Below are 25,639 nucleotides of genomic sequence, written 5' to 3' on the forward strand. Positions count from 1 at the left end.
TACATAGCATAGCACGGATATTACTTCATGCGTTTTCTCTGCAGATCATAGATTGGATCTGTGACAATGTCATGCCGTTCGACACCTTCGATCAAATTCAGGAATTTATTCTGGGTAAGTGGAACAAGACAATATCATCATTTTAAAATCTATTTTTGTGGTGTTTTATGTAAGAATCATCGTCTCCCTTCAACGACAGCGTCACTGTACAGGCTCGTCTATAAGAAGTGTCTCAGTCTGGATGAAGTCCTACCCTACTCCTCTGTGTTTGAGAAGAAGAAGGTACCGCAGGGTCTCGACCAGGTCCCTGGTGTCACCTGCACCACGGAGCTCCATGCTGAACCAGTGTTCAAAGGAAAGGTAAGATATCTGTCACACACTCTAGCTATTCAACTACCCGATCAGTCATGTGTCATATTTAGTGATTTATTTCCAGGTTAGACACTAGGGGGCAGACATGAGTGGGAAGCAGATCCAGTGCTCAGTAACAGATAAAGAATGCATATCTAATGAATTCAATGAAGAAGAGTTGTGTTGAAAGAAGGGACGTGATAATATTATATAAACTGGGCTATTTCCAATGAAATACCCAGTGATTATTCTGTAGATGGAGGCCTTCTTTAATTAAAGGCAAAACATGAACCATTTGTTACAATCAAGTGCATTGTATTTAATGTAATGCAGTAGGAACCCCATGTCATAAATCATTTTGTTTCCAAGGAGGTCTCAAGATGACCATAACAGATGGACTTGTTTTGCACAAACAGTAAAAGTAGTAAACATCTGGTGTTTACTAGATGGTAATGTTTCGCTGCAGGTCAGGAGTCAACAGGGCTTTTGGGAAGAGCTGCAGTGGAGCACAGAAAAGATGAAGTACTTTGAGGCGGTTCCAAACCCACGATACAGAGCATCTCAGAACCTGCCAGACTGGACCAAGCTGCTCACTACCCTGGTGAGTTCTGTTCAGACCTAGAAATATGTAGCAGCATTGGTGAGTTCACACATATTAGAGGATCAAACTGAAGATCCAGAAACTCTAACAGTCTGCTAGACTGGACCACGCTGCTAACTACCCTGGTGAGTTCACACAGAGAGACTGGACTATAGAGGATCTCTGGGAGCTCAGTGCACCACAGGAACCATGGTCTCTCTCTCTGATCCCAAGCTTTATACTGCAGCTAGCAGTAGGACAGTATGGAACCATGGTCTCTCTCTCTGATCCCAAGCTTTATACTGCAGCTAGCAGTAGGACAGTATAGAACCATGGTCTCTCTCTGATCCCAAGCTTTATACTGCAGCTAGCAGTAGGACAGTATGGAACCACGGTCTCTCTGTCTGATCCCAAGCTTTATACTGCAGCTAGCAGTAGGACAGTATGGAACCACGGTCTCTCTGTCTGATCCCAAGCTTTATACTGCAGCTAGCAGTAGGACAGTATGGAACCATGGTCTCTCTGTCTGATCCCAAGCTTTATACTGCAGCTAGCAGTAGGACAGTATAGAACCATGGTCTCTCTCTCTGATCCCAAGCTTTATACTGCAGCTAGCAGTAGGACAGTATGGAACCATGGTCTCTGTCTGATCCCAAGCTTTATACTGCAGCTAGCAGTAGGACAGTATAGAACCATGGTCTCTCTCTCTGATCCCAAGCTTTATACTGCAGCTAGCAGTAGGACAGTATGAAAACATTCATCATTTCCAATTCCTGACATATTCTCTTATAGAACCACTTCAACAGGTTCCTAGCGTTTAAGAGCGTTGGGTCAGTAACCGAAAGGTCGCTGGCTCGAATCCCTGAGACAAATCTGTTGATGTTTCCTTGAGCAAGGCAATGAACCCTAATTGCTCTTGTAAGTTGCTCTGGATAAGAGCATCTGCTAAATCAGTGATTCCCAACCAGGGCTACTAGGACCCTGGGGGCACTTGGACTATCCACAGGGGTACTTGAGAAGACTCATGACACCATAGGTCTACTGGTAACATCCACATGAGGGGGTACTGCGGGCAGAGCAACATTTAGCTGTTGGTACAGTAACAGGTTGGGAACCACTGTGCTAAATGACTAACATGGACATGTAAAATGTAGTACAGTATACCTTCATAAGAGGAAGTCAGAGAACACATTCTACCCTCTGTCTGTTCCAGAAGTTAGAGAACACATTCCTCCCTCTGTCTGTTCCAGAAGTTAGAGAACACATTCCTCCCTCTGTCTGTTCCAGAAGTTAGAGAACACGTTCCTCCCTCTGTCTGTTCCAGAAGTTAGAGAACACGTTCTACCCTCTGTCTGTTCCAGAAGTTAGAGAACACGTTCCTCCCTCTGTCTGTTCCAGAAGTCAGAGAACACGTTCCTCCCTCTGTCTGTTCCAGAAGTCAGAGAACATGTTCCTCCCTCTGTCTGTTCCAGAAGTTAGAGAACACGTTCCTCCCTCTGTCTGTTCCAGAAGTTAGAGAACACGTTCCTCCCTCTGTCTGTTCCAGAAGTTAGAGAACACATTCCTCCCTCTGTCTGTTCCAGAAGTTAGAGAACACGTTCCTCCCTCTGTCTGTTTCAGAAGTTAGAGAACACATTCTTCCCTCTGTCTGTTCCAGAAGTCAGAGAACATGTTCCTCCCTCTGTATGTTCCAGAAGTTAGAGAACACGTTCTTCCCTCTGTCTGTTCCAGAAGTCAGAGAACATGTTCCTCCCTCTGTCTGTTCCAGAAGTCAGAGAACATGTTCCTCCCTCTGTCTGTTCCAGAAGTCAGAGAACATGTTCCTCCCTCTGTCTGTTCCAGAAGTTAGAGAACACGTTCCTCCCTCTGTCTGTTTCAGAAGTTAGAGAACACATTCTTCCCTCTGTCTGTTCCAGAAGTCAGAGAACATGTTCCTCCCTCTGTCTGTTCCAGAAGTCAGAGAACATGTTCCTCCCTCTGTCTGTTCCAGAAGTTAGAGAACACGTTCTACCCTCTGTCTGTTCCAGAAGTTAGAGAACACATTCTTCCCTCTGTCTGTTCCAGAAGTCAGAGAACATGTTCCTCCCTCTGTCTGTTCCAGAAGTTAGAGAACACATTCCTCCCTCTGTCTGTTCCAGAAGTTAGAGAACACGTTCCTCCCTCTGTCTGTTCCAGAAGTTAGAGAACACGTTCCTCCCTCTGTCTGTTCCAGAAGTTAGAGAACACGTTCCTCCCTCTGTCTGTTCCAGAAGTTAGAGAACACGTTCCTCCCTCTGTCTGTTCCAGAAGTTAGAGAACACATTCCTCCCTCTGTCTGTTCCAGAAGTTAGAGAACACGTTCCTCCCTCTGTCTGTTCCAGAAGTTAGAGAACACGTTCCTCCCTCTGTCTGTTCCAGAAGTTAGAGAACACGTTCTACCCTCTGTCTGTTCCAGAAGTTAGAGAACACGTTCCTCCCTCTGTCTGTTCCAGAAGTCAGAGAACACGTTCCTCCCTCTGTCTGTTCCAGAAGTCAGAGAACATGTTCCTCCCTCTGTCTGTTCCAGAAGTTAGAGAACACGTTCCTCCCTCTGTCTGTTCCAGAAGTTAGAGAACACATTCCTCCCTCTGTCTGTTCCAGAAGTTAGAGAACACATTCCTCCCTCTGTCTGTTCCAGAAGTTAGAGAACACATTCCTCCCTCTGTCTGTTCCAGAAGTTAGAGAACACGTTCTACCCTCTGTCTGTTCCAGAAGTTAGAGAACACGTTCCTCCCTCTGTCTGTTCCAGAAGTCAGAGAACACGTTCCTCCCTCTGTCTGTTCCAGAAGTTAGAGAACACGTTCCTCCCTCTGTCTGTTCCAGAAGTCAGAGAACACGTTCCTCCCTCTGTCTGTTCCAGAAGTCAGAGAACATGTTCCTCCCTCTGTCTGTTCCAGAAGTTAGAGAACACGTTCCTCCCTCTGTCTGTTCCAGAAGTTAGAGAACACATTCCTCCCTCTGTCTGTTCCAGAAGTCAGAGAACATGTTCCTCCCTCTGTCTGTTCCAGAAGTTAGAGAACACGTTCCTCCCTCTGTCTGTTTCAGAAGTTAGAGAACACATTCTTCCCTCTGTCTGTTCCAGAAGTCAGAGAACATGTTCCTCCCTCTGTCTGTTCCAGAAGTTAGAGAACACATTCTTCCCTCTGTCTGTTCCAGAAGTCAGAGAACACGTTCCTCCCTCTGTCTGTTCCAGAAGTTAGAGAACACATTCCTCCCTCTGTCTGTTCCAGAAGTTAGAGAACACATTCCTCCCTCTGTCTGTTCCAGAAGTTAGAGAACACATTCCTCCCTCTGTCTGTTCCAGAAGTTAGAGAACATGTTCCTCCCTCTGTCTGTTCCAGAAGTTAGAGAACACGTTCCTCCCTCTGTCTGTTCCAGAAGTTAGAGAACACGTTCCTCCCTCTGTCTGTTCCAGAAGTTAGAGAACACGTTCCTCCCTCTGTCTGTTCCAGAAGTTAGAGAACACATTCCTCCCTCTGTCTGTTCCAGAAGTTAGAGAACACATTCCTCCCTCTGTCTGTTCCAGAAGTTAGAGAACACGTTCCTCCCTCTGTCTGTTCCAGAAGTTAGAGAACACGTTCCTCCCTCTGTCTGTTTCAGAAGTTAGAGAACACGTTCTTCCCTCTGTCTGTTCCAGAAGTCAGAGAACATGTTCCTCCCTCTGTCTGTTCCAGAAGTTAGAGAACACGTTCTTCCCTCTGTCTGTTCCAGAAGTCAGAGAACATGTTCCTCCCTCTGTCTGTTCCAGAAGTCAGAGAACATGTTCCTCCCTCTGTCTGTTCCAGAAGTCAGAGAACATGTTCCTCCCTCTGTCTGTTCCAGAAGTTAGAGAACACGTTCCTCCCTCTGTCTGTTTCAGAAGTTAGAGAACACATTCTTCCCTCTGTCTGTTCCAGAAGTCAGAGAATATGTTCCTCCCTCTGTCTGTTCCAGAAGTTAGAGAACACATTCTTCCCTCTGTCTGTTCCAGAAGTCAGAGAACATGTTCCTCCCTCTGTCTGTTCCAGAAGTTAGAGAACACATTCCTCCCTCTGTCTGTTCCAGAAGTTAGAGAACACGTTCCTCCCTCTGTCTGTTCCAGAAGTTAGAGAACACGTTCCTCCCTCTGTCTGTTCCAGAAGTTAGAGAACACGTTCCTCCCTCTGTCTGTTCCAGAAGTTAGAGAACACGTTCCTCCCTCTGTCTGTTCCAGAAGTTAGAGAACACGTTCCTCCCTCTGTCTGTTCCAGAAGTTAGAGAACACGTTCCTCCCTCTGTCTGTTCCAGAAGTTAGAGAACACGTTCCTCCCTCTGTCTGTTCCAGAAGTTAGAGAACACGTTCTACCCTCTGTCTGTTCCAGAAGTTAGAGAACACGTTCCTCCCTCTGTCTGTTCCAGAAGTCAGAGAACATGTTCCTCCCTCTGTCTGTTCCAGAAGTTAGAGAACACGTTCCTCCCTCTGTCTATTCCAGAAGTTAGAGAACACATTCCTCCCTCTGTCTGTTCCAGAAGTTAGAGAACACATTCCTCCCTCTGTCTGTTCCAGAAGTTAGAGAACACATTCCTCCCTCTGTCTGTTCCAGAAGTTAGAGAACACGTTCTACCCTCTGTCTGTTCCAGAAGTTAGAGAACACGTTCCTCCCTCTGTCTGTTCCAGAAGTCAGAGAACACGTTCCTCCCTCTGTCTGTTCCAGAAGTTAGAGAACACGTTCCTCCCTCTGTCTGTTCCAGAAGTCAGAGAACACGTTCCTCCCTCTGTCTGTTCCAGAAGTCAGAGAACATGTTCCTCCCTCTGTCTGTTCCAGAAGTTAGAGAACACGTTCCTCCCTCTGTCTGTTCCAGAAGTTAGAGAACACGTTCCTCCCTCTGTCTGTTCCAGAAGTCAGAGAACATGTTCCTCCCTCTGTCTGTTCCAGAAGTTAGAGAACACGTTCCTCCCTCTGTCTGTTTCAGAAGTTAGAGAACACATTCTTCCCTCTGTCTGTTCCAGAAGTCAGAGAACACGTTCCTCCCTCTGTCTGTTCCAGAAGTTAGAGAACACATTCTTCCCTCTGTCTGTTCCAGAAGTCAGAGAACATGTTCCTCCCTCTGTCTGTTCCAGAAGTTAGAGAACACATTCCTCCCTCTGTCTGTTCCAGAAGTTAGAGAACACATTCCTCCCTCTGTCTGTTCCAGAAGTTAGAGAACACATTCCTCCCTCTGTCTGTTCCAGAAGTTAGAGAACATGTTCCTCCCTCTGTCTGTTCCAGAAGTTAGAGAACACGTTCCTCCCTCTGTCTGTTCCAGAAGTTAGAGAACACGTTCCTCCCTCTGTCTGTTCCAGAAGTTAGAGAACACGTTCCTCCCTCTGTCTGTTCCAGAAGTTAGAGAACACGTTCCTCCCTCTGTCTGTTCCAGAAGTTAGAGAACACATTCCTCCCTCTGTCTGTTCCAGAAGTTAGAGAACACGTTCCTCCCTCTGTCTGTTTCAGAAGTTAGAGAACACATTCTTCCCTCTGTCTGTTCCAGAAGTCAGAGAACATGTTCCTCCCTCTGTCTGTTCCAGAAGTTAGAGAACACGTTCTTCCCTCTGTCTGTTCCAGAAGTCAGAGAACATGTTCCTCCCTCTGTCTGTTCCAGAAGTCAGAGAACATGTTCCTCCCTCTGTCTGTTCCAGAAGTCAGAGAACATGTTCCTCCCTCTGTCTGTTCCAGAAGTTAGAGAACACGTTCCTCCCTCTGTCTGTTTCAGAAGTCAGAGAATATGTTCCTCCCTCTGTCTGTTCCAGAAGTTAGAGAACACGTTCTTCCCTCTGTCTGTTCCAGAAGTCAGAGAACATGTTCCTCCCTCTGTCTGTTCCAGAAGTTAGAGAACACATTCCTCCCTCTGTCTGTTCCAGAAGTTAGAGAACACGTTCCTCCCTCTGTCTGTTCCAGAAGTTAGAGAACACGTTCCTCCCTCTGTCTGTTCCAGAAGTTAGAGAACACGTTCCTCCCTCTGTCTGTTCCAGAAGTTAGAGAACACGTTCCTCCCTCTGTCTGTTCCAGAAGTTAGAGAACACGTTCCTCCCTCTGTCTGTTCCAGAAGTTAGAGAACACATTCCTCCCTCTGTCTGTTCCAGAAGTTAGAGAACACGTTCCTCCCTCTGTCTGTTCCAGAAGTTAGAGAACACGTTCCTCCCTCTGTCTGTTCCAGAAGTTAGAGAACACGTTCTACCCTCTGTCTGTTCCAGAAGTTAGAGAACACGTTCCTCCCTCTGTCTGTTCCAGAAGTCAGAGAACATGTTCCTCCCTCTGTCTGTTCCAGAAGTTAGAGAACACGTTCCTCCCTCTGTCTGTTCCAGAAGTCAGAGAACACGTTCCTCCCTCTGTCTGTTCCAGAAGTTAGAGAACACGTTCCTCCCTCTGTCTGTTCCAGAAGTCAGAGAACACGTTCCTCCCTCTGTCTGTTCCAGAAGTCAGAGAACATGTTCCTCCCTCTGTCTGTTCCAGAAGTTAGAGAACACGTTCCTCCCTCTGTCTGTTCCAGAAGTTAGAGAACACATTCCTCCCTCTGTCTGTTCCAGAAGTTAGAGAACACATTCCTCCCTCTGTCTGTTCCAGAAGTTAGAGAACACATTCCTCCCTCTGTCTGTTCCAGAAGTTAGAGAACACGTTCTACCCTCTGTCTGTTCCAGAAGTTAGAGAACACGTTCCTCCCTCTGTCTGTTCCAGAAGTCAGAGAACACGTTCCTCCCTCTGTCTGTTCCAGAAGTTAGAGAACACGTTCCTCCCTCTGTCTGTTCCAGAAGTCAGAGAACACGTTCCTCCCTCTGTCTGTTCCAGAAGTCAGAGAACATGTTCCTCCCTCTGTCTGTTCCAGAAGTCAGAGAACACGTTCCTCCCTCTGTCTGTTCCAGAAGTTAGAGAACACGTTCCTCCCTCTGTCTGTTCCAGAAGTTAGAGAATACATTCCTCCCTCTGTCTGTTCCAGAAGTTAGAGAACACATTCCTCCCTCTGTCTGTTCCAGAAGTTAGAGAACACGTTCTACCCTCTGTCTGTTCCAGAAGTTAGAGAACACGTTCCTCCCTCTGTCTGTTCCAGAAGTCAGAGAACACGTTCCTCCCTCTGTCTGTTCCAGAAGTCAGAGAACATGTTCCTCCCTCTGTCTGTTCCAGAAGTTAGAGAACACGTTCCTCCCTCTGTCTGTTCCAGAAGTTAGAGAACACATTCCTCCCTCTGTCTGTTCCAGAAGTTAGAGAACACATTCCTCCCTCTGTCTGTTCCAGAAGTTAGAGAACACGTTCTACCCTCTGTCTGTTCCAGAAGTTAGAGAACACGTTCTACCCTCTGTCTGTTCCAGAAGTTAGAGAACATGTTCCTCCCTCTGTTTGTTCCAGAAGTTAGAGAACACGTTCTACCCTCTGTCTGTTCCAGAAGTCAGAGAACACGTTCCTCCCTCTGTCTGTTCCAGAAGTCAGAGAACACGTTCCTCCCTCTGTCTGTTCCAGAAGTTAGAGAACACGTTCCTCCCTCTGTCTGTTCCAGAAGTCAGAGAACATGTTCCTCCCTCTGTCTGTTCCAGAAGTCAGAGAACATGTTCCTCCCTCTGTTTGTTCCAGAAGTTAGAGAACATGTTCCTCCCTCTGTCTGTTCCAGAAGTTAGAGAACACATTCCTCCCTCTGTCTGTTCCAGAAGTCAGAGAACATGTTCCTCCCTCTGTCTGTTCCAGAAGTCAGAGAACATGTTCCTCCCTCTGTTTGTTCCAGAAGTTAGAGAACATGTTCCTCCCTCTGTCTGTTCCAGAAGTTAGAGAACATGTTCCTCCCTCTGTTTGTTCCAGAAGTTAGAGAACATGTTCCTCCCTCTCTGTTTCAGAAGTCAGAGAACAAGAAGGCTTCTAACTATCTGCGTCACATTGAGGAGAACACTAAACAGTAGGTGGAGAACCGAAGAGCGAGAGTCTCTTGTGTGTTGCAGAATGTTGTGTGTGTTGGAGGAAGCGTGTTGGTGGGGTACAGGGGGAACTTGACTATTGAAAGCACAGAGAGACAAACTCACAGGGATCAATGACATTGATAGATATTAACACACAGGGATCAATAACACTGATAGATATTAACACACAGGGATGAATAACACTGATAGATATTAACACACAGGGATCAATAATACTGATAGATATTAACACACAGAGATCAATAACACTGATACATATTAACACACAGGGATCAATAACACTGATAGATAATAACACTCAAACATACAGACAGTTTCCACTTAAAAGTCAAGTAAGTCATAATCTGATATTTCCTCTGTTATTTTCAGAGTTCTGTCGATGGTGGACAGCTGGAATCTTGGTAAGATGTCACATTCTAAAAGTCACTATCAATTAATGTTAGTAGAAGGAATGTAATAAACCTTGTCTCTCTAGGAATGTGTCTCTCTAGGAAGTAAGAAACCTCGTCTCTCTAGGAATGTAAGAAACCTCGTCTCTCTAGGAATGTAAGAAACCTCGTCTCTCTAGGAATGTGAGAAACCTCGTCTCTCTAGGAATGTAATAAACCTTGTCTCTCTAGGAATGTAAGAAACCTCGTCTCTCTAGGAATGTAAGAAACCTTGTCTCTCTAGGAATGTAAGAAACCTCGTCTCTCTAGGAATGTAAGAAACCTTGTCTCTAGGAATGTAAGAAACCTCGTCTCTCTAGGAATGTAATAAACCTCGTCTCTCTAGGAATGTAAGACACCTTGTCTCTCTAGGAATGTAATAAACCTTGTCTCTCTAGGAATGTAAGAAACCTCGTCTCTCTAGGAATGTAAGAAACCTTGTCTCTCTAGGAATGTAAGAAACCTCGTCTCTCTAGGAATGTAAGAAACCTTGTCTCTCTAGGAATGTAAGACACCTTGTCTCTCTAGGAATGTAATAAACCTTGTCTCTCTAGGAATGTAAGAAACCTTGTCTCTCTAGGAATGTAAGAAACCTTGTCTCTCTAGGAATGTAAGAAACCTTGTCTCTCTAGGAATGTAAGAAACCTTGTCTCTCTAGGAATGTAAGAAACCTTGTCTCTCTAGGAATGTAAGAAACCTTGTCTCTCTAGGAATGTAAGAAACCTCGTCTCTCTAGGAATGTAAGAAACCTCGTCTCTCTAGGAATGTAAGAAACCTCGTCTCTCTAGGAATGTAAGAAACCTTGTCTCTCTAGGAATGTAAGAAACCTTGTCTCTAGGAATGTAAGAAACCTCGTCTCTCTAGGAATGTAAGAAACCTCGTCTCTCTAGGAATGTAAGAAACCTCGTCTCTCTAGGAATGTAAGAAACCTTGTCTCTCTAGGAATGTAAGAAACCTCGTCTCTCTAGGAATGTAAGAAACCTTGTCTCTAGGAATGTAATAAACCTCGTCTCTCTAGGAATGTAAGAAACCTCGTCTCTAGGAATGTAAGAAACCTCGTCTCTCTAGGAATGTAAGAAACCTCGTCTCTCTAGGAATGTAAGAAACCTCGTCTCTCTAGGAATGTAAGAGACCTTGTCTCTCTAGGAATGTTAGACACCTCGTCTCTCTAGGAATGTGAGAAACCTTGTCTCTAGGAATGTGAGACACCTTGTCTCTCTAGGAATGTAAGAAACCTCGTCTCTAGGAATGTAAGAAACCTCGTCTCTCTAGGAATGTGAGAAACCTTGTCTCTCTAGGAATGTAAGAGACCTTGTCTCTCTAGGAATGTAAGAAACCTTGTCTCTCTAGGAATGTGAGACACCTTGTCTCTCTAGGAATGTAAGAAACCTCGTCTCTAGGAATGTAAGAAACCTCGTCTCTCTAGGAATGTAAGAAACCTCGTCTCTCTAGGAATGTAAGAAACCTCGTCTCTCTAGGAATGTGAGACACCTTGTCTCTCTAGGAATGTAAGAGACCTTGTCTCTCTAGGAATGTAAGAAACCTCGTCTCTCTAGGAATGTAAGAAACCTTGTCTCTCTAGGAATGTAAGAAACCTCGTCTCTCTAGGAATGTGAGACACCTTGTCTCTCTAGGAATGTAAGAAACCTTGTCTCTCTAGGAATGTAAGAAACCTCGTCTCTCTAGGAATGTGAGAAACCTTGTCTCTCTAGGAATGTAAGAGACCTCGTCTCTCTAGGAATGTAAGAAACCTTGTCTCTCTAGGATTGTAAGAAACCTCGTCTCTCTAGGAATGTGAGAAACCTTGTCTCTCTAGGAATGTAAGACACCTTGTCTCTCTAGGAATGTGAGAAACCTTGTCTCTCTAGGAATGTAAGAAACCTCGTCTCTCTAGGAATGTAAGAAACCTCGTCTCTCTAGGAATGTAAGAAACCTCGTCTCTCTAGGAATGTGAGACACCTTGTCTCTCTAGGAATGTAAGAGACCTTGTCTCTCTAGGAATGTAAGAAACCTCGTCTCTCTAGGAATGTAAGAAACCTTGTCTCTCTAGGAATGTAAGAAACCTCGTCTCTCTAGGAATGTGAGACACCTTGTCTCTCTAGGAATGTAAGAAACCTTGTCTCTCTAGGAATGTAAGAAACCTCGTCTCTCTAGGAATGTGAGAAACCTTGTCTCTCTAGGAATGTAAGAGACCTCGTCTCTCTAGGAATGTAAGAAACCTTGTCTCTCTAGGATTGTAAGAAACCTCGTCTCTCTAGGAATGTGAGAAACCTTGTCTCTCTAGGAATGTAAGACACCTTGTCTCTCTAGGAATGTGAGAAACCTTGTCTCTCTAGGAATGTGAGAAACCTCGTCTCTCTAGGAATGTAAGAAACCTCGTCTCTCTAGGAATGTGAGAAACCTCGTCTCTCTAGGAATGTAAGAAACCTCGTCTCTCTAGGAATGTGAGAAACCTCGTCTCTCTAGGAATGTAAGAAACCTCGTCTCTCTAGGAATGTGAGAAACCTTGTCTCTCTAGGAATGTAAGAAACCTCGTCTCTCTAGGAATGTGAGAAACCTCGTCTCTCTAGGAATGTAAGAAACCTCGTCTCTCTAGGAATGTAAGAAACCTCGTCTCTCTAGGAATGTAAGAAACCTCGTCTCTCTAGGAATGTAAGAAACCTTGTCTCTCTAGGAATGTTAGACACCTCGTCTCTCTAGGAATGTAAGAGACCTTGTCTCTCTAGGAATGTTAGACACCTCGTCTCTCTAGGAATGTGAGACACCTCGTCTCTCTAGGAATGTGAGAAACCTTGTCTCTCTAGGAATGTAAGACACCTTGTCTCTCTAGGAATGTAAGAAACCTCGTCTCTCTAGGAATGTAAGAAACCTTGTCTCTCTAGGAATGTAAGACACCTCGTCTCTCTAGGAATGTAAGAAACCTCGTCTCTCTAGGAATGTAAGAGACCTTGTCTCTAGGAATGTAAGAAACCTTGTCTCTCTAGGAATGTAAGAAACCTCGTCTCTCTAGGAATGTAAGAAACCTCGTCTCTCTAGGAATGTAAGAAACCTCGTCTCTCTAGGAATGTAAGAAACCTCGTCTCTCTAGGAATGTAAGACACCTCGTCTCTCTAGGAATGTAAGACACCTTGTCTCTAGGAATGTAAGAAACCTTGTCTCTAGGAATGTAAGAAACCTTGTCTCTCTAGGAATGTAAGAAACCTTGTCTCTCTAGGAATGTAAGAAACCTTGTCTCTCTAGGAATGTAAGAAACCTCGTCTCTCTAGGAATGTAAGAAACCTCGTCTCTCTAGGAATGTAAGAAACCTCGTCTCTAGGAATGTAAGAAACCTCGTCTCTAGGAATGTAAGAAACCTTGTCTCTCTAGGAATGTAAGAAACCTTGTCTCTAGGAATGTAAGAAACCTTGTCTCTAGGAATGTAAGAAACCTCGTCTCTCTAGGAATGTAAGAAACCTCGTCTCTCTAGGAATGTAAGAAACCTCGTCTCTCTAGGAATGTAAGAAACCTCGTCTCTCTAGGAATGTAAGAAACCTTGTCTCTCTAGGAATGTTAGACACCTCGTCTCTCTAGGAATGTAAGAGACCTTGTCTCTCTAGGAATGTTAGACACCTCGTCTCTCTAGGAATGTGAGACACCTCGTCTCTCTAGGAATGTGAGAAACCTTGTCTCTCTAGGAATGTAAGACACCTTGTCTCTCTAGGAATGTAAGAAACCTCGTCTCTCTAGGAATGTAAGAAACCTTGTCTCTCTAGGAATGTAAGACACCTCGTCTCTCTAGGAATGTAAGAAACCTCGTCTCTCTAGGAATGTAAGAGACCTTGTCTCTAGGAATGTAAGAAACCTTGTCTCTCTAGGAATGTAAGAAACCTCGTCTCTCTAGGAATGTAAGAAACCTCGTCTCTCTAGGAATGTAAGAAACCTCGTCTCTCTAGGAATGTAAGAAACCTCGTCTCTCTAGGAATGTAAGACACCTCGTCTCTCTAGGAATGTAAGACACCTTGTCTCTAGGAATGTAAGAAACCTTGTCTCTAGGAATGTAAGAAACCTTGTCTCTCTAGGAATGTAAGAAACCTTGTCTCTCTAGGAATGTAAGAAACCTTGTCTCTCTAGGAATGTAAGAAACCTCGTCTCTCTAGGAATGTAAGAAACCTCGTCTCTCTAGGAATGTAAGAAACCTCGTCTCTAGGAATGTAAGAAACCTCGTCTCTAGGAATGTAAGAAACCTTGTCTCTCTAGGAATGTAAGAAACCTTGTCTCTAGGAATGTAAGAAACCTTGTCTCTAGGAATGTAAGAAACCTCGTCTCTAGGAATGTAAGAAACCTTGTCTCTCTAGGAATGTAAGAAACCTCGTCTCTAGGAATGTAAGAAACCTCGTCTCTAGGAATGTAAGAAACCTTGTCTCTCTAGGAATGTAAGAAACTTTGTCTCTAGGAATATAAGAAACCTTGTCTCTCTAGGAATGTAAGAAACCTTGTCTCTCTAGGAATGTAAGAAACCTTGTCTCTAGGAATGTAAGAAACCTTGTCTCTCTAGGAATGTAAGAAACCTCGTCTCTCTAGGAATGTAAGAAACCTTGTCTCTCTAGGAATGTAAGAAACCTCGTCTCTCTAGGAATGTAAGAAACCTTGTCTCTCTAGGAATGTGAGAAACCTCGTCTCTCTAGGATTGTAAGAAACCTCGTCTCTCTAGGAATGTAAGACACCTTGTCTCTCTAGGAATGTGAGAAACCTTGTCTCTCTAGGAATGTAAGACACCTTGTCTCTCTAGGAATGTGAGAAACCTTGTGTCTCTAGGAATGTAAGAAACCTTGTCTCTCTAGGAATGTGAGAAACCTCGTCTCTCTAGGAATGTGAGAAACCTTGTGTCTCTAGGAATGTAAGAAACCTTGTCTCTCTAGGAATGTGAGAAACCTTGTGTCTCTAGGAATGTGAGAAACCTTGTGTCTCTAGGATTGTGAGAAACCTTGTGTCTCTAGGATTGTAAGAAACCTCGTCTCTCTAGGAATGTGAGAAACCTTGTGTCTCTAGGAATGTAAGAAACCTTGTCTCTCTAGGAATGTAAGAAACCTTGTCTCTCTAGGAATGTGAGAAACCTTGTCTCTAGGAATGTAAGACACCTTGTCTCTCTAGGAATGTGAGAAACCTTGTCTCTCTAGGAATGTGAGAAACCTTGTCTCTCTAGAAATGTAAGAAACCTTGTCTCTCTAGGAATGTAAGACACCTTGTCTCTCTGGGAATGTGAGAAACCTTGTCTCTCTAGGAATGTGAGAAACCTTGTCTCTCTAGGAATGTAAGACACCTTGTCTCTCTAGGAATGTGAGAAACCTTGTCTCTAGGAATGTAAGACACCTTGTCTCTCTAGGAATGTGAGAAACCTTGTCTCTCTAGGAATGTAAGAAACCTTGTCTCTCTAGGAATGTAAGAAACCTCGTCTCTCTAGGAATGTGAGAAACCTTGTCTCTCTAGGAATGTAAGAAACCTCGTCTCTCTAGGAATGTGAGAAACCTTGTCTCTCTAGGAATGTGAGAGACCTTGTCTCTCTAGGAATGTGAGAGACCTTGTCTCTCTAGGAATGTGAGAAACCTTGTCTCTCTAGGAATGTGAGAAACCTTGTCTCTCTAGGAATGTGAGAAACCTTGTCTCTCTAGGAATGTAAGAAACCTCGTCTCTCTAGGAATGTGAGAAACCTTGTCTCTCTAGGAATGTGAGAGACCTTGTCTCTCTAGGAATGTAAGACACCTTGTCTCTCTAGGAATGTGAGAAACCTTGTCTCTCTAGGAATGTGAGAAACCTTGTCTCTCTAGAAATGTAAGAAACCTTGTCTCTCTAGGAATGTAAGACACCTTGTCTCTCTAGGAATGTGAGAAACCTTGTCTCTCTAGGAATGTGAGAAACCTTGTCTCTCTAGGAATGTAAGACACCTTGTCTCTCTAGGAATGTGAGAAACCTTGTCTCTAGGAATGTAAGACACCTTGTCTCTCTAGGAATGTGAGAAACCTTGTCTCTCTAGGAATGTAAGAAACCTTGTCTCTCTAGGAATGTAAGAAACCTCGTCTCTCTAGGAATGTGAGAAACCTTGTCTCTCTAGGAATGTGAGAGACCTTGTCTCTCTAGGAATGTGAGAAACCTCGTCTCTCTAGGAATGTAAGAAACCTTGTCTCTAGGAATGTAAGAAACCTCGTCTCTCTAGAAATGTAAGAAACCTTGTCTCTAGGAATGTGAGAAACCTTGTCTCTCTAGGAATGTGAGAGACCTTGTCTCTCTAGGAATGTGAGAAACCTCGTCTCTCTAGGAATGTAAGAAACCTTGTCTCTCTAGGAATGTGAGACACCTCGTCTCTAGGAATGTGAGAAACCTCGTCTCTCTAGGAATGTGAGAAACCTTGTCTCTCTAGGAATGTAAGAAACCTCGTCTCTAGGAATGTGAGAGACCTTGTCTCTCTAGGAATGTAAGAGACCTTGTCTCTCTAGGAATGTAAGAAACCTTGTCTCTCTAGGAATGTAAGAGACCTTGTCTCTCTAGGAATGTAAGAAACCTCGTCTCTAGGAATGTGAGAGACCTTGTCTCTCTAGGAATGTAAGAAACCTCGTCTCTCTAGGAATGTAAGAAACCTTGTCTCTTTAGGAATGTAAGAGACCTTGTCTCTCTAGGAATGTGAGAAACCTCGTCTCTCTAGGAATGTGAGAAACCTCGTCTCTCTAGGAATGTGAGAAACCTCGTCTCTCTAGGAATGTGAGAAACCTCGTCTCTCTAGGAATGTAAGAAACCTTGTCTCTAGGAATGTAAGAAACCTTGTCTCTCTAGGAATGTAAGAAACCTTGTCTCTCTAGGAATGTAAGAAACCTCGTCTCTCTAGGAATGTAAGAAACCTCGTCTCTCTAGGAATGTGAGAAACCTCGTCTCTCTAGGAATGTAAGAAACCTTGTCTCTAGGAATGTGAGAAACCTTGTCTCTAGGAATGTGAGAAACCTTGTCTCTCTAGGAATGTGAGAGACCTTGTCTCTCTAGGAATGTGAGAAACCTCGTCTCTCTAGGAATGTAAGAAACCTTGTCTCTAGGAATGTAAGACACCTTGTCTCTCTAGGAATGTGAGAAACCTTGTCTCTCTAGGAATGTGAGAAACCTTGTCTCTCTAGGAATGTAAGACACCTTGTCTCTCTAGGAATGTGAGAAACCTTGTCTCTAGGAATGTAAGACACCTTGTCTCTCTAGGAATGTGAGAAACCTTGTCTCTCTAGGAATGTAAGAAACCTTGTCTCTCTAGGAATGTAAGAAACCTCGTCTCTCTAGGAATGTGAGAAACCTTGTCTCTCTAGGAATGTAAGAAACCTCGTCTCTCTAGGAATGTGAGAAACCTTGTCTCTCTAGGAATGTGAGAGACCTTGTCTCTCTAGGAATGTGAGAGACCTTGTCTCTCTAGGAATGTGAGAAACCTTGTCTCTCTAGGAATGTGAGAAACCTTGTCTCTCTAGGAATGTGAGAAACCTTGTCTCTCTAGGAATGTAAGAAACCTCGTCTCTCTAGGAATGTGAGAAACCTTGTCTCTCTAGGAATGTGAGAGACCTTGTCTCTCTAGGAATGTAAGACACCTTGTCTCTCTAGGAATGTGAGAAACCTTGTCTCTCTAGGAATGTGAGAAACCTTGTCTCTCTAGAAATGTAAGAAACCTTGTCTCTCTAGGAATGTAAGACACCTTGTCTCTCTAGGAATGTGAGAAACCTTGTCTCTCTAGGAATGTGAGAAACCTTGTCTCTCTAGGAATGTAAGACACCTTGTCTCTCTAGGAATGTGAGAAACCTTGTCTCTAGGAATGTAAGACACCTTGTCTCTCTAGGAATGTGAGAAACCTTGTCTCTCTAGGAATGTAAGAAACCTTGTCTCTCTAGGAATGTAAGAAACCTCGTCTCTCTAGGAATGTGAGAAACCTTGTCTCTCTAGGAATGTGAGAGACCTTGTCTCTCTAGGAATGTGAGAAACCTCGTCTCTCTAGGAATGTAAGAAACCTTGTCTCTAGGAATGTAAGAAACCTCGTCTCTCTAGAAATGTAAGAAACCTTGTCTCTAGGAATGTGAGAAACCTTGTCTCTCTAGGAATGTGAGAGACCTTGTCTCTCTAGGAATGTGAGAAACCTCGTCTCTCTAGGAATGTAAGAAACCTTGTCTCTCTAGGAATGTGAGACACCTCGTCTCTAGGAATGTGAGAAACCTCGTCTCTCTAGGAATGTGAGAAACCTTGTCTCTCTAGGAATGTAAGAAACCTCGTCTCTAGGAATGTGAGAGACCTTGTCTCTCTAGGAATGTAAGAGACCTTGTCTCTCTAGGAATGTAAGAAACCTTGTCTCTCTAGGAATGTAAGAGACCTTGTCTCTCTAGGAATGTAAGAAACCTCGTCTCTAGGAATGTGAGAGACCTTGTCTCTCTAGGAATGTAAGAAACCTCGTCTCTCTAGGAATGTAAGAAACCTTGTCTCTTTAGGAATGTAAGAGACCTTGTCTCTCTAGGAATGTGAGAGACCTCGTCTCTCTAGGAATGTGAGAAACCTCGTCTCTCTAGGAATGTGAGAAACCTCGTCTCTCTAGGAATGTGAGAAACCTCGTCTCTCTAGGAATGTAAGAAACCTTGTCTCTAGGAATGTAAGAAACCTTGTCTCTCTAGGAATGTAAGAAACCTTGTCTCTCTAGGAATGTAAGAAACCTCGTCTCTCTAGGAATGTAAGAAACCTCGTCTCTCTAGGAATGTGAGAAACCTCGTCTCTCTAGGAATGTAAGAAACCTTGTCTCTAGGAATGTGAGAAACCTTGTCTCTCTAGGAATGTGAGAGACCTTGTCTCTCTAGGAATGTGAGAAACCTCGTCTCTCTAGGAATGTAAGAAACCTTGTCTCTAGGAATGTAAGAAACCTCGTCTCTCTAGAAATGTAAGAAACCTTGTCTCTAGGAATGTGAGAAACCTTGTGTCTCTAGGAATGTGAGAAACCTTGTGTCTCTAGGATTGTGAGAAACCTTGTGTCTCTAGGATTGTAAGAAACCTTGTCTCTCTAGAAATGTGAGAAACCTTGTCTCTCTAGGAATGTAAGAGACCTTGTCTCTCTAGGAATGTGAGAAACCTCGTCTCTCTAGGAATGTAAGAAACCTTGTCTCTCTAGGAATGTGAGACACCTCGTCTCTAGGAATGTGAGAAACCTCGTCTCTCTAGGAATGTGAGAAACCTTGTCTCTCTAGGAATGTAAGAAACCTCGTCTCTAGGAATGTGAGAGACCTTGTCTCTCTAGGAATGTAAGAGACCTTGTCTCTCTAGGAATGTAAGAAACCTTGTCTCTCTAGGAATGTAAGAGACCTTGTCTCTCTAGGAATGTAAGAAACCTCGTCTCTAGGAATGTGAGAGACCTTGTCTCTCTAGGAATGTAAGAAACCTCGTCTCTCTAGGAATGTAAGAAACCTTGTCTCTTTAGGAATGTAAGAGACCTTGTCTCTCTAGGAATGTGAGAAACCTCGTCTCTCTAGGAATGTGAGAAACCTCGTCTCTCTAGGAATGTGAGAAACCTCGTCTCTCTAGGAATGTGAGAAACCTCGTCTCTCTAGGAATGTAAGAAACCTTGTCTCTAGGAATGTAAGAAACCTTGTCTCTCTAGGAATGTAAGAAACCTTGTCTCTCTAGGAATGTAAGAAACCTCGTCTCTCTAGGAATGTAAGAAACCTCGTCTCTCTAGGAATGTGAGAAACCTCGTCTCTCTAGGAATGTAAGAAACCTTGTCTCTAGGAATGTGAGAAACCTTGTCTCTCTAGGAATGTAAGAAACCTCGTCTCTCTAGGAATGTAAGAAACCTTGTCTCTAGGAATGTAAGAAACCTTGTCTCTCTAGAAATGTGAGAAACCTTGTCTCTCTAGGAATGTAAGAGACCTTGTCTCTCTAGGAATGTGAGAAACCTTGTCTCTCTAGGAATGTGAGAAACCTCGTCTCTCTAGGAATGTGAGAAACCTCGTCTCTCTAGGAATGTGAGAAACCTTGTCTCTCTAGGAATGTAAGAAACCTTGTCTCTCTAGGAATGTGAGAAACCTTGTCTCTCTAGAAATGTAAGAAACCTCGTCTCTCTAGGAATGTAAGAAACCTTGTCTCTAGGAATGTAAGAAACCTCGTCTCTCTAGAAATGTAAGAAACCTTGTCTCTAGGAATGTGAGAGACCTTGTCTCTCTAGGAATGTAAGAAACCTCGTCTCTCTAGGAATGTAAGAAACCTTGTCTCTAGGAATGTAAGAAACCTTGTCTCTCTAGAAATGTGAGAAACCTTGTCTCTCTAGGAATGTAAGAGACCTTGTCTCTCTAGGAATGTGAGAAACCTTGTCTCTCTAGGAATGTGAGAAACCTCGTCTCTCTAGGAATGTGAGAAACCTCGTCTCTCTAGGAATGTAAGAAACCTTGTCTCTCTAGGAATGTGAGACACCTCGTCTCTAGGAATGTGAGAAACCTCGTCTCTCTAGGAATGTGAGAAACCTTGTCTCTCTAGGAATGTAAGAAACCTCGTCTCTAGGAATGTGAGACCTTGTCTCTCTAGGAATGTAAGAGACCTTGTCTCTCTAGGAATGTAAGAAACCTTGTCTCTCTAGGAATGTAAGAGACCTTGTCTCTCTAGGAATGTAAGAAACCTCGTCTCTAGGAATGTGAGAGACCTTGTCTCTCTAGGAATGTAAGAAACCTCGTCTCTCTAGGAATGTAAGAAACCTTGTCTCTCTAGAAATGTGAGAAACCTTGTCTCTCTAGGAATGTAAGAAACCTTGTCTCTCTAGGAATGTAAGAGACCTTGTCTCTCTAGGAATGTGAGAAACCTCATCTCTCTAGGAATGTGAGAAACCTCGTCTCTCTAGGAATGTGAGAAACCTCGTCTCTCTAGGAATGTGAGAAACCTCGTCTCTCTAGGAATGTAAGAAACCTTGTCTCTAGGAATGTAAGAAACCTTGTCTCTCTAGGAATGTAAGAAACCTTGTCTCTCTAGGAATGTAAGAAACCTCGTCTCTCTAGGAATGTAAGAAACCTCGTCTCTCTAGGAATGTGAGAAACCTCGTCTCTCTAGGAATGTAAGAAACCTTGTCTCTAGGAATGTGAGAAACCTTGTCTCTAGGAATGTGAGAAACCTCGTCTCTCTAGGAATGTAAGAAACCTCGTCTCTCTAGGAATGTAAGACACCTTGTCTCTCTAGGAATGTGAGAAACCTCGTCTCTCTAGGAATGTAAGAAACCTCGTCTCTCTAGGAATGTAAGAAACCTCGTCTCTCTAGGAATGTAAGAAACCTCGTCTCTCTAGGAATGTAAGAAACCTTGTCTCTAGGAATGTGAGAAACCTTGTCTCTAGGAATGTAAGAAACCTTGTCTCTCTAGGAATGTAAGAAACCTTGTCTCTCTAGGAATGTGAGAAACCTTGTCTCTCTAGGAATGTGAGACACCTTGTCTCTCTAGGAATGTAAGAGACCTTGTCTCTCTAGGAATGTGAGACACCTTGTCTCTCTAGAAATGTGAGACACCTTGTCTCTCTAGGAATGTGAGACACCTTGTCTCTCTAGGAATGTGAGACACCTTGTCTCTCTAGACCTTGGTATTGGTCCTTTGGCTATGAAGCTGTTATTATGATTATTATTCATAGAATAACACTGTTATATTAAGACGCTGGCAGGTCATTTAACGTGAGCTCATTTACCCTTGACTACAGATAGGAAATATTTTCTGCTTCAGTTAAAGAAATCCCCCAACTTGAGTTTCAGGGTCACATACTTGAGTCCACTGGAGAACATCGCTCTCGGAGCCCACAGTTGTTGATGATTTATCATTCAGGGAGAGAGAGAAAAGAGGGGAAGAATGCCACATGGTTATATAAGAATGGGAGGAGAAGGGCGTCTCTCTCGCTTTCTTCCTTTCTCCCTCTCTCTCTCTTTTTTTCTCCTCTCCTTCACTGCTTCCTGACCCCAGTGCAAATGTGGTAGCTCAACCACGAGATTGAACATCGCTCTACCTCAACCTCACATGGGCCACGCTCGGACAATACACACCCTCACTCTCTGTCACACACACTGCTCTCTCGCTCAGAACTGCAGTTCTGAAATACATTAAAAAGCGTGAAGACTTCTGCCTGAAGCCCATACACGTCACAGCGTACATGTTGGACCCCAAGTATGCTGGCAAGAGCATCCTGTCTGGTGCAGAGATCAACAAGGCCTATGGTGTCATCACTACCGTGTCTCACCACCTTGGCCTGGATGAGGGCAAGGTTCTTGGCAGTCTGGCGAAGTACACTTCCAAGCAAGGGCTTTGGGATGGAGATGCAATATGGCAGTCGTGCCAACATATCTCATCAGCCACCTGATGGAAAGGACTTTGTGGATCTGAGGCTCTTTTCCCTGTTGCCTCCATCATCCTCCAAATCCCACCATCAGCCGCCTCAGAGCGCAACTGGTCCTTGTTTGGGAACACACACACCAAAGCACACAACAGGCTGACCAATACCAGGGTTGAACAATAGGTGGCCATCCGTGCAAATTTGAGGCTTTTTGAGCCTGACAACGAGCCATCCTCAACCAGATTGGAAAGTGACAGTGAAGATGAGGCCTCGGAGTCTGATGTTCAAGAGGTGGACATTGAGGAGGTCCAGGGAGAAGACATGGAAGGCTGAGAGGAAGACAACCAAAGCTTTAGTTTCTTTAGTATTAATTTGCATATATTCCTGTTAATTCCCATATATTCCCATTAATTCCCATGGAAAGTTTCCACCTCTGAATATTCCCCAAAATGTGCAACCCTATTCACTCATCTCTCTTAAATCATTAGGCAATCCTCTTCCTCGTCCTGACTCATGACTGTTTGTTTTGCCTGATGTTCAACTCTTTGAGATGTCATGAAAAGTCTAAATAGACGGTGTTATGGTTTTCCTCTGCAGATCAGGAAGTGGTTCCGTTGTTCCAGGAGGAGGATAGCCAGCAGAGGGCGCTCATAGGCCTGGTGAGTCAGAGGATACAGCAGCCATCAGACTCTGGGTGGAAGGTGCCCTCGGGCACAGACAGATCTAGGATCAGCTTACCCTCCCCAGATCCTAATCTTAACCATTAGGGGGGGAAATGTTAAACTGATCTTAGATCAGTGTCAGCACTGTTTTAGTGCTGGGTTGGAATGCAGGCTTGTCCAGCTTACCAAGACCAAGGTTCATCAGGGCAGGCAGTTAGCTGACAACACACACACAATGATAAAAATAGTTGTCCCTTTTCCATCCTGACATTGCAGTCTATTCCCAGGAGTTTTTAGCCTTACAGCAGTAACTATTTCCATCCTGAAATTGCTGTCCCTGAGGTTTAGGTGACGTTAGCTTTTCAGCAGGGTAACTATTCTACCTATCCCCCGTTGTAAAACACTAGGGTAGCTGTGGTCCTCTCAGCATCACCCAGCAGGGTAACTATTCTACCTATCCCCAGTTGTAAAACACTAGGGTAGATGTGGTCCTCTCAGCATCACCCAGCAGGGTAACTATTCTACCTATCCCCCGTTGTAAAACACTAGGGTAGCTGTGGTCCTCTCAGCATCACCCAGCAGGGTAACTATTCTACCTATCCCCCGTTGTAAAACACTAGGGTAGATGTGGTCCTCTCAGCATCACCCAGCAGTGTAACTATTCTACCTATCCCCCGTTGTAAAACACTAGGGTAGCTGTGGTCCTCTCAGCATCACCCAGCAGGGTAACTATTCTACCTATCCCCCGTTGTAAAACACTAGTGTAGATGTGGTCCTCAGCATCACCCAGCAGGGTAACTATTCTACCTATCCCCCGTTGTAAAACACTAGGGTAGATGTGGTCCTCTCAGCATCACCCAGCAGGGTAACTATTCTACCTATCCCCAGTTGTAAAACACTAGGGTAGATGTGGTCCTCTCAGCATCACCCAGCAGGGTAACTATTCTACCTATCCCCCGTTGTAAAACACTAGGGTAGATGTGGTCCTCTCAGCATCACCCAGCAGGGTAACTATTCTACCTATCCCCCGTTGTAAAACACTAGGGTAGCTGTGGTCCTCTCAGCATCACCCAGCAGGGTAACTATTCTACCTATCCCCCGTTGTAAAACACTAGGGTAGATGTGGTCCTCTCAGCATCACCCAGCAGTGTAACTATTCTACCTATCCCTCGTTGTAAAACACTAGGGTAGCTGTGGTCCTCTCAGCATCACCCAGCAGGGTAACTATTCTACCTATCCCCCGTTGTAAAACACTAGTGTAGATGTGGTCCTCAGCATCACCCAGCAGGGTAACTATTCTACCTATCCCCCGTTGTAAAACACTAGGGTAGATGTGGTCCTCTCAGCATCACCCAGCAGGGTAACTATTCTACCTATCCCCAGTTGTAAAACACTAGGGTAGATGTGGTCCTCTCAGCATCACCCAGCAGGGTAACTATTCTACCTATCCCCCGTTGTAAAACACTAGGGTAGATGTGGTCCTCTCAGCATCACCCAGCAGGGTAACTATTCTACCTATCCCCCGTTGTAAAACACTAGGGTAGATGTGGTCCTCTCAGCATCACCCAGCAGGGTAACTATTCTACCTATCCCCCGTTGTAAAACACTAGGGTAGATGTGGTCCTCTCAGCATCACCCAGCAGGGTAACTATTCTTAGACCCGTCAGCTCTGCTCCCAGCAGGCTATTCCATCTGCAGGTCAGATAGGTCTCCTGCTCCAGGAGTGTGTATCTGCAGTGTGTGTGTGTGTATCTGCAGTGTGTGTGTGTGTATCTGCAGTGTGTGTGTGTGTACCTGCAGTGTGTGTGTGTGTACCTGCAGTGTGTGTACCTGCAGTGTGTGTGTGTGTGTACCTGCAGTGTGTGTGTGTGTACCTGCAGTGTGTGTGTGTACCTGCAGAGTGTGTGTGTGTGTGTGTGTGTACCTGCAATGTGTGTGTGTGTACCTGCAGAGTGTGTGTGTGTGTGTGTGTGTGTACCTGCAGAGTGTGTGTGTGTACCTGCAGTGTGTGTACCTACCTGCAGTGTGTACCTGCAGTGTGTACCTGCAGTGTGTATGTGTGTGTGTACCTGCAGTGTGTGTGTGTGTGTGTATATGTGTACCTACAATGTGTGTGTGTGTGTGTACATACAGTGTGTGTGTGTGGTGGTGTGTACCTGCAGTTTGTGTGTGTGTGTGTACCTACCTGCAGTGTGTGTATGTACGTCCCAGTAGGCTCCTGCTCCACTCTCCTTCCTGTTAATAAGAATGTAGGACACTGTTAGAGGAACAGGAAAACAGAGGAGCAGGGAAACAGAGGAGCAGGGAAACAGAGGAGCAGGGAAACAGAGGAGCAGGGAAACAGAGGAGCAGGGAAACAGAGGAGCAGGGAAACAGAGGAGCAGGGAAACAGAGGAGCAGGGAAACAGAGGAGCAGGGAAACAGAGGAGCAGGGAAACAGGAAAACAGAGGAGCAGGGAAACAGAGAGGCAGGGAAACAGAGGAGCAGGGAAACAGAGGAGCAGGGAAACAGAGGAGCAGGGAAACAGAGGAGCAGGGAAACAGAGGAGCAGGGAAACAGAGGAGCAAGGAAACAGAGGAGCAGGGAAACAGAGGAGCAGGGAAACAGAGGAGCAGGGAAACAGAGGAGCAGGGAAACAGAGGAGCAGGGAAACAGAGGAGCAGGGGAGCAGGGAAACAGAGGAGCAGGGAAACAGAGGAGCAGGGAAACAGAGGAGCAGGGAAACAGAGGAGCAGGGAAACAGAGGAGCAGGGAAACAGAGGAGCAGGGAAACAGAGGAGCAGGGAAACAGAGGAGCAGGGAAACAGAGGCAGGGGAGCAGGGAAACAGAGGAGCAGGGAAACAGAGGGGCAGGGAAACAGAGGAGCAGGGAAACAGAGGAGCAGGGAAACAGAGGAAACAGGAAAAACAGAGGAAACAGAGAAACATCAAGGGAAGCACACACACAGACACACACACACAGACAGACAGACACCTTCAATGTGAAGTGTTGTGTTTCCCATAGATGGTGGACAAGCTGAGAGAGCACCTCAACAGACACCTGCCTCGTCTGGGGAAGAAGAAGATCGACGTGCTGGTGGTGAACTACGTGGCCAAGCTGGTGTGTGTAGTTATTCTACAGTGTATTACCCAAACACTGTTTTCATTGTTTTTGCGGTTACAGAAAGAAAGGCCTGAGACAGACAGATTGTAGTTGAGAAATGACAATAACCATTATCCTCCAATACATGTATTTCCTCCTGTGGAAGACAGATCTACTTCCCACAGTTCACAGCTCAGTTATGACGTCAGAGAGGCTCTGTACGGTACACATAGATATCACTGACTGAAGAACACCCTGAACATGGAAATAATGTACTCCATATCAGGAAGACACAAGCCG

At 44.8% G+C, this 25,639-nt stretch overlaps 1 protein-coding gene across 1 annotated transcript in view; it reads left to right on the forward strand.

Moving 5' to 3' along the window:
- The window catches only part of LOC139533655 (gamma-secretase-activating protein-like), a 49,839-nt gene that overhangs the window by 12,685 nt on the left and 11,515 nt on the right, over positions 1-25,639 (forward strand). Inside the window, exons 18-24 of the mRNA XM_071331886.1 lie at positions 45-114; positions 200-360; positions 818-952; positions 8,766-8,824; positions 9,216-9,247; positions 22,192-22,253; positions 25,262-25,357. Of these exons, the coding sequence (XP_071187987.1) occupies positions 45-114; positions 200-360; positions 818-952; positions 8,766-8,824; positions 9,216-9,247; positions 22,192-22,253; positions 25,262-25,357 (615 nt within the window). The remainder of the gene's footprint in view (positions 1-44; positions 115-199; positions 361-817; positions 953-8,765; positions 8,825-9,215; positions 9,248-22,191; positions 22,254-25,261; positions 25,358-25,639) is intronic.

Source organism: Salvelinus alpinus, chromosome 11 (assembly GCF_045679555.1).
Source record: "Salvelinus alpinus chromosome 11, SLU_Salpinus.1, whole genome shotgun sequence".
NCBI lineage: Eukaryota > Metazoa > Chordata > Actinopteri > Salmoniformes > Salmonidae > Salvelinus > Salvelinus alpinus.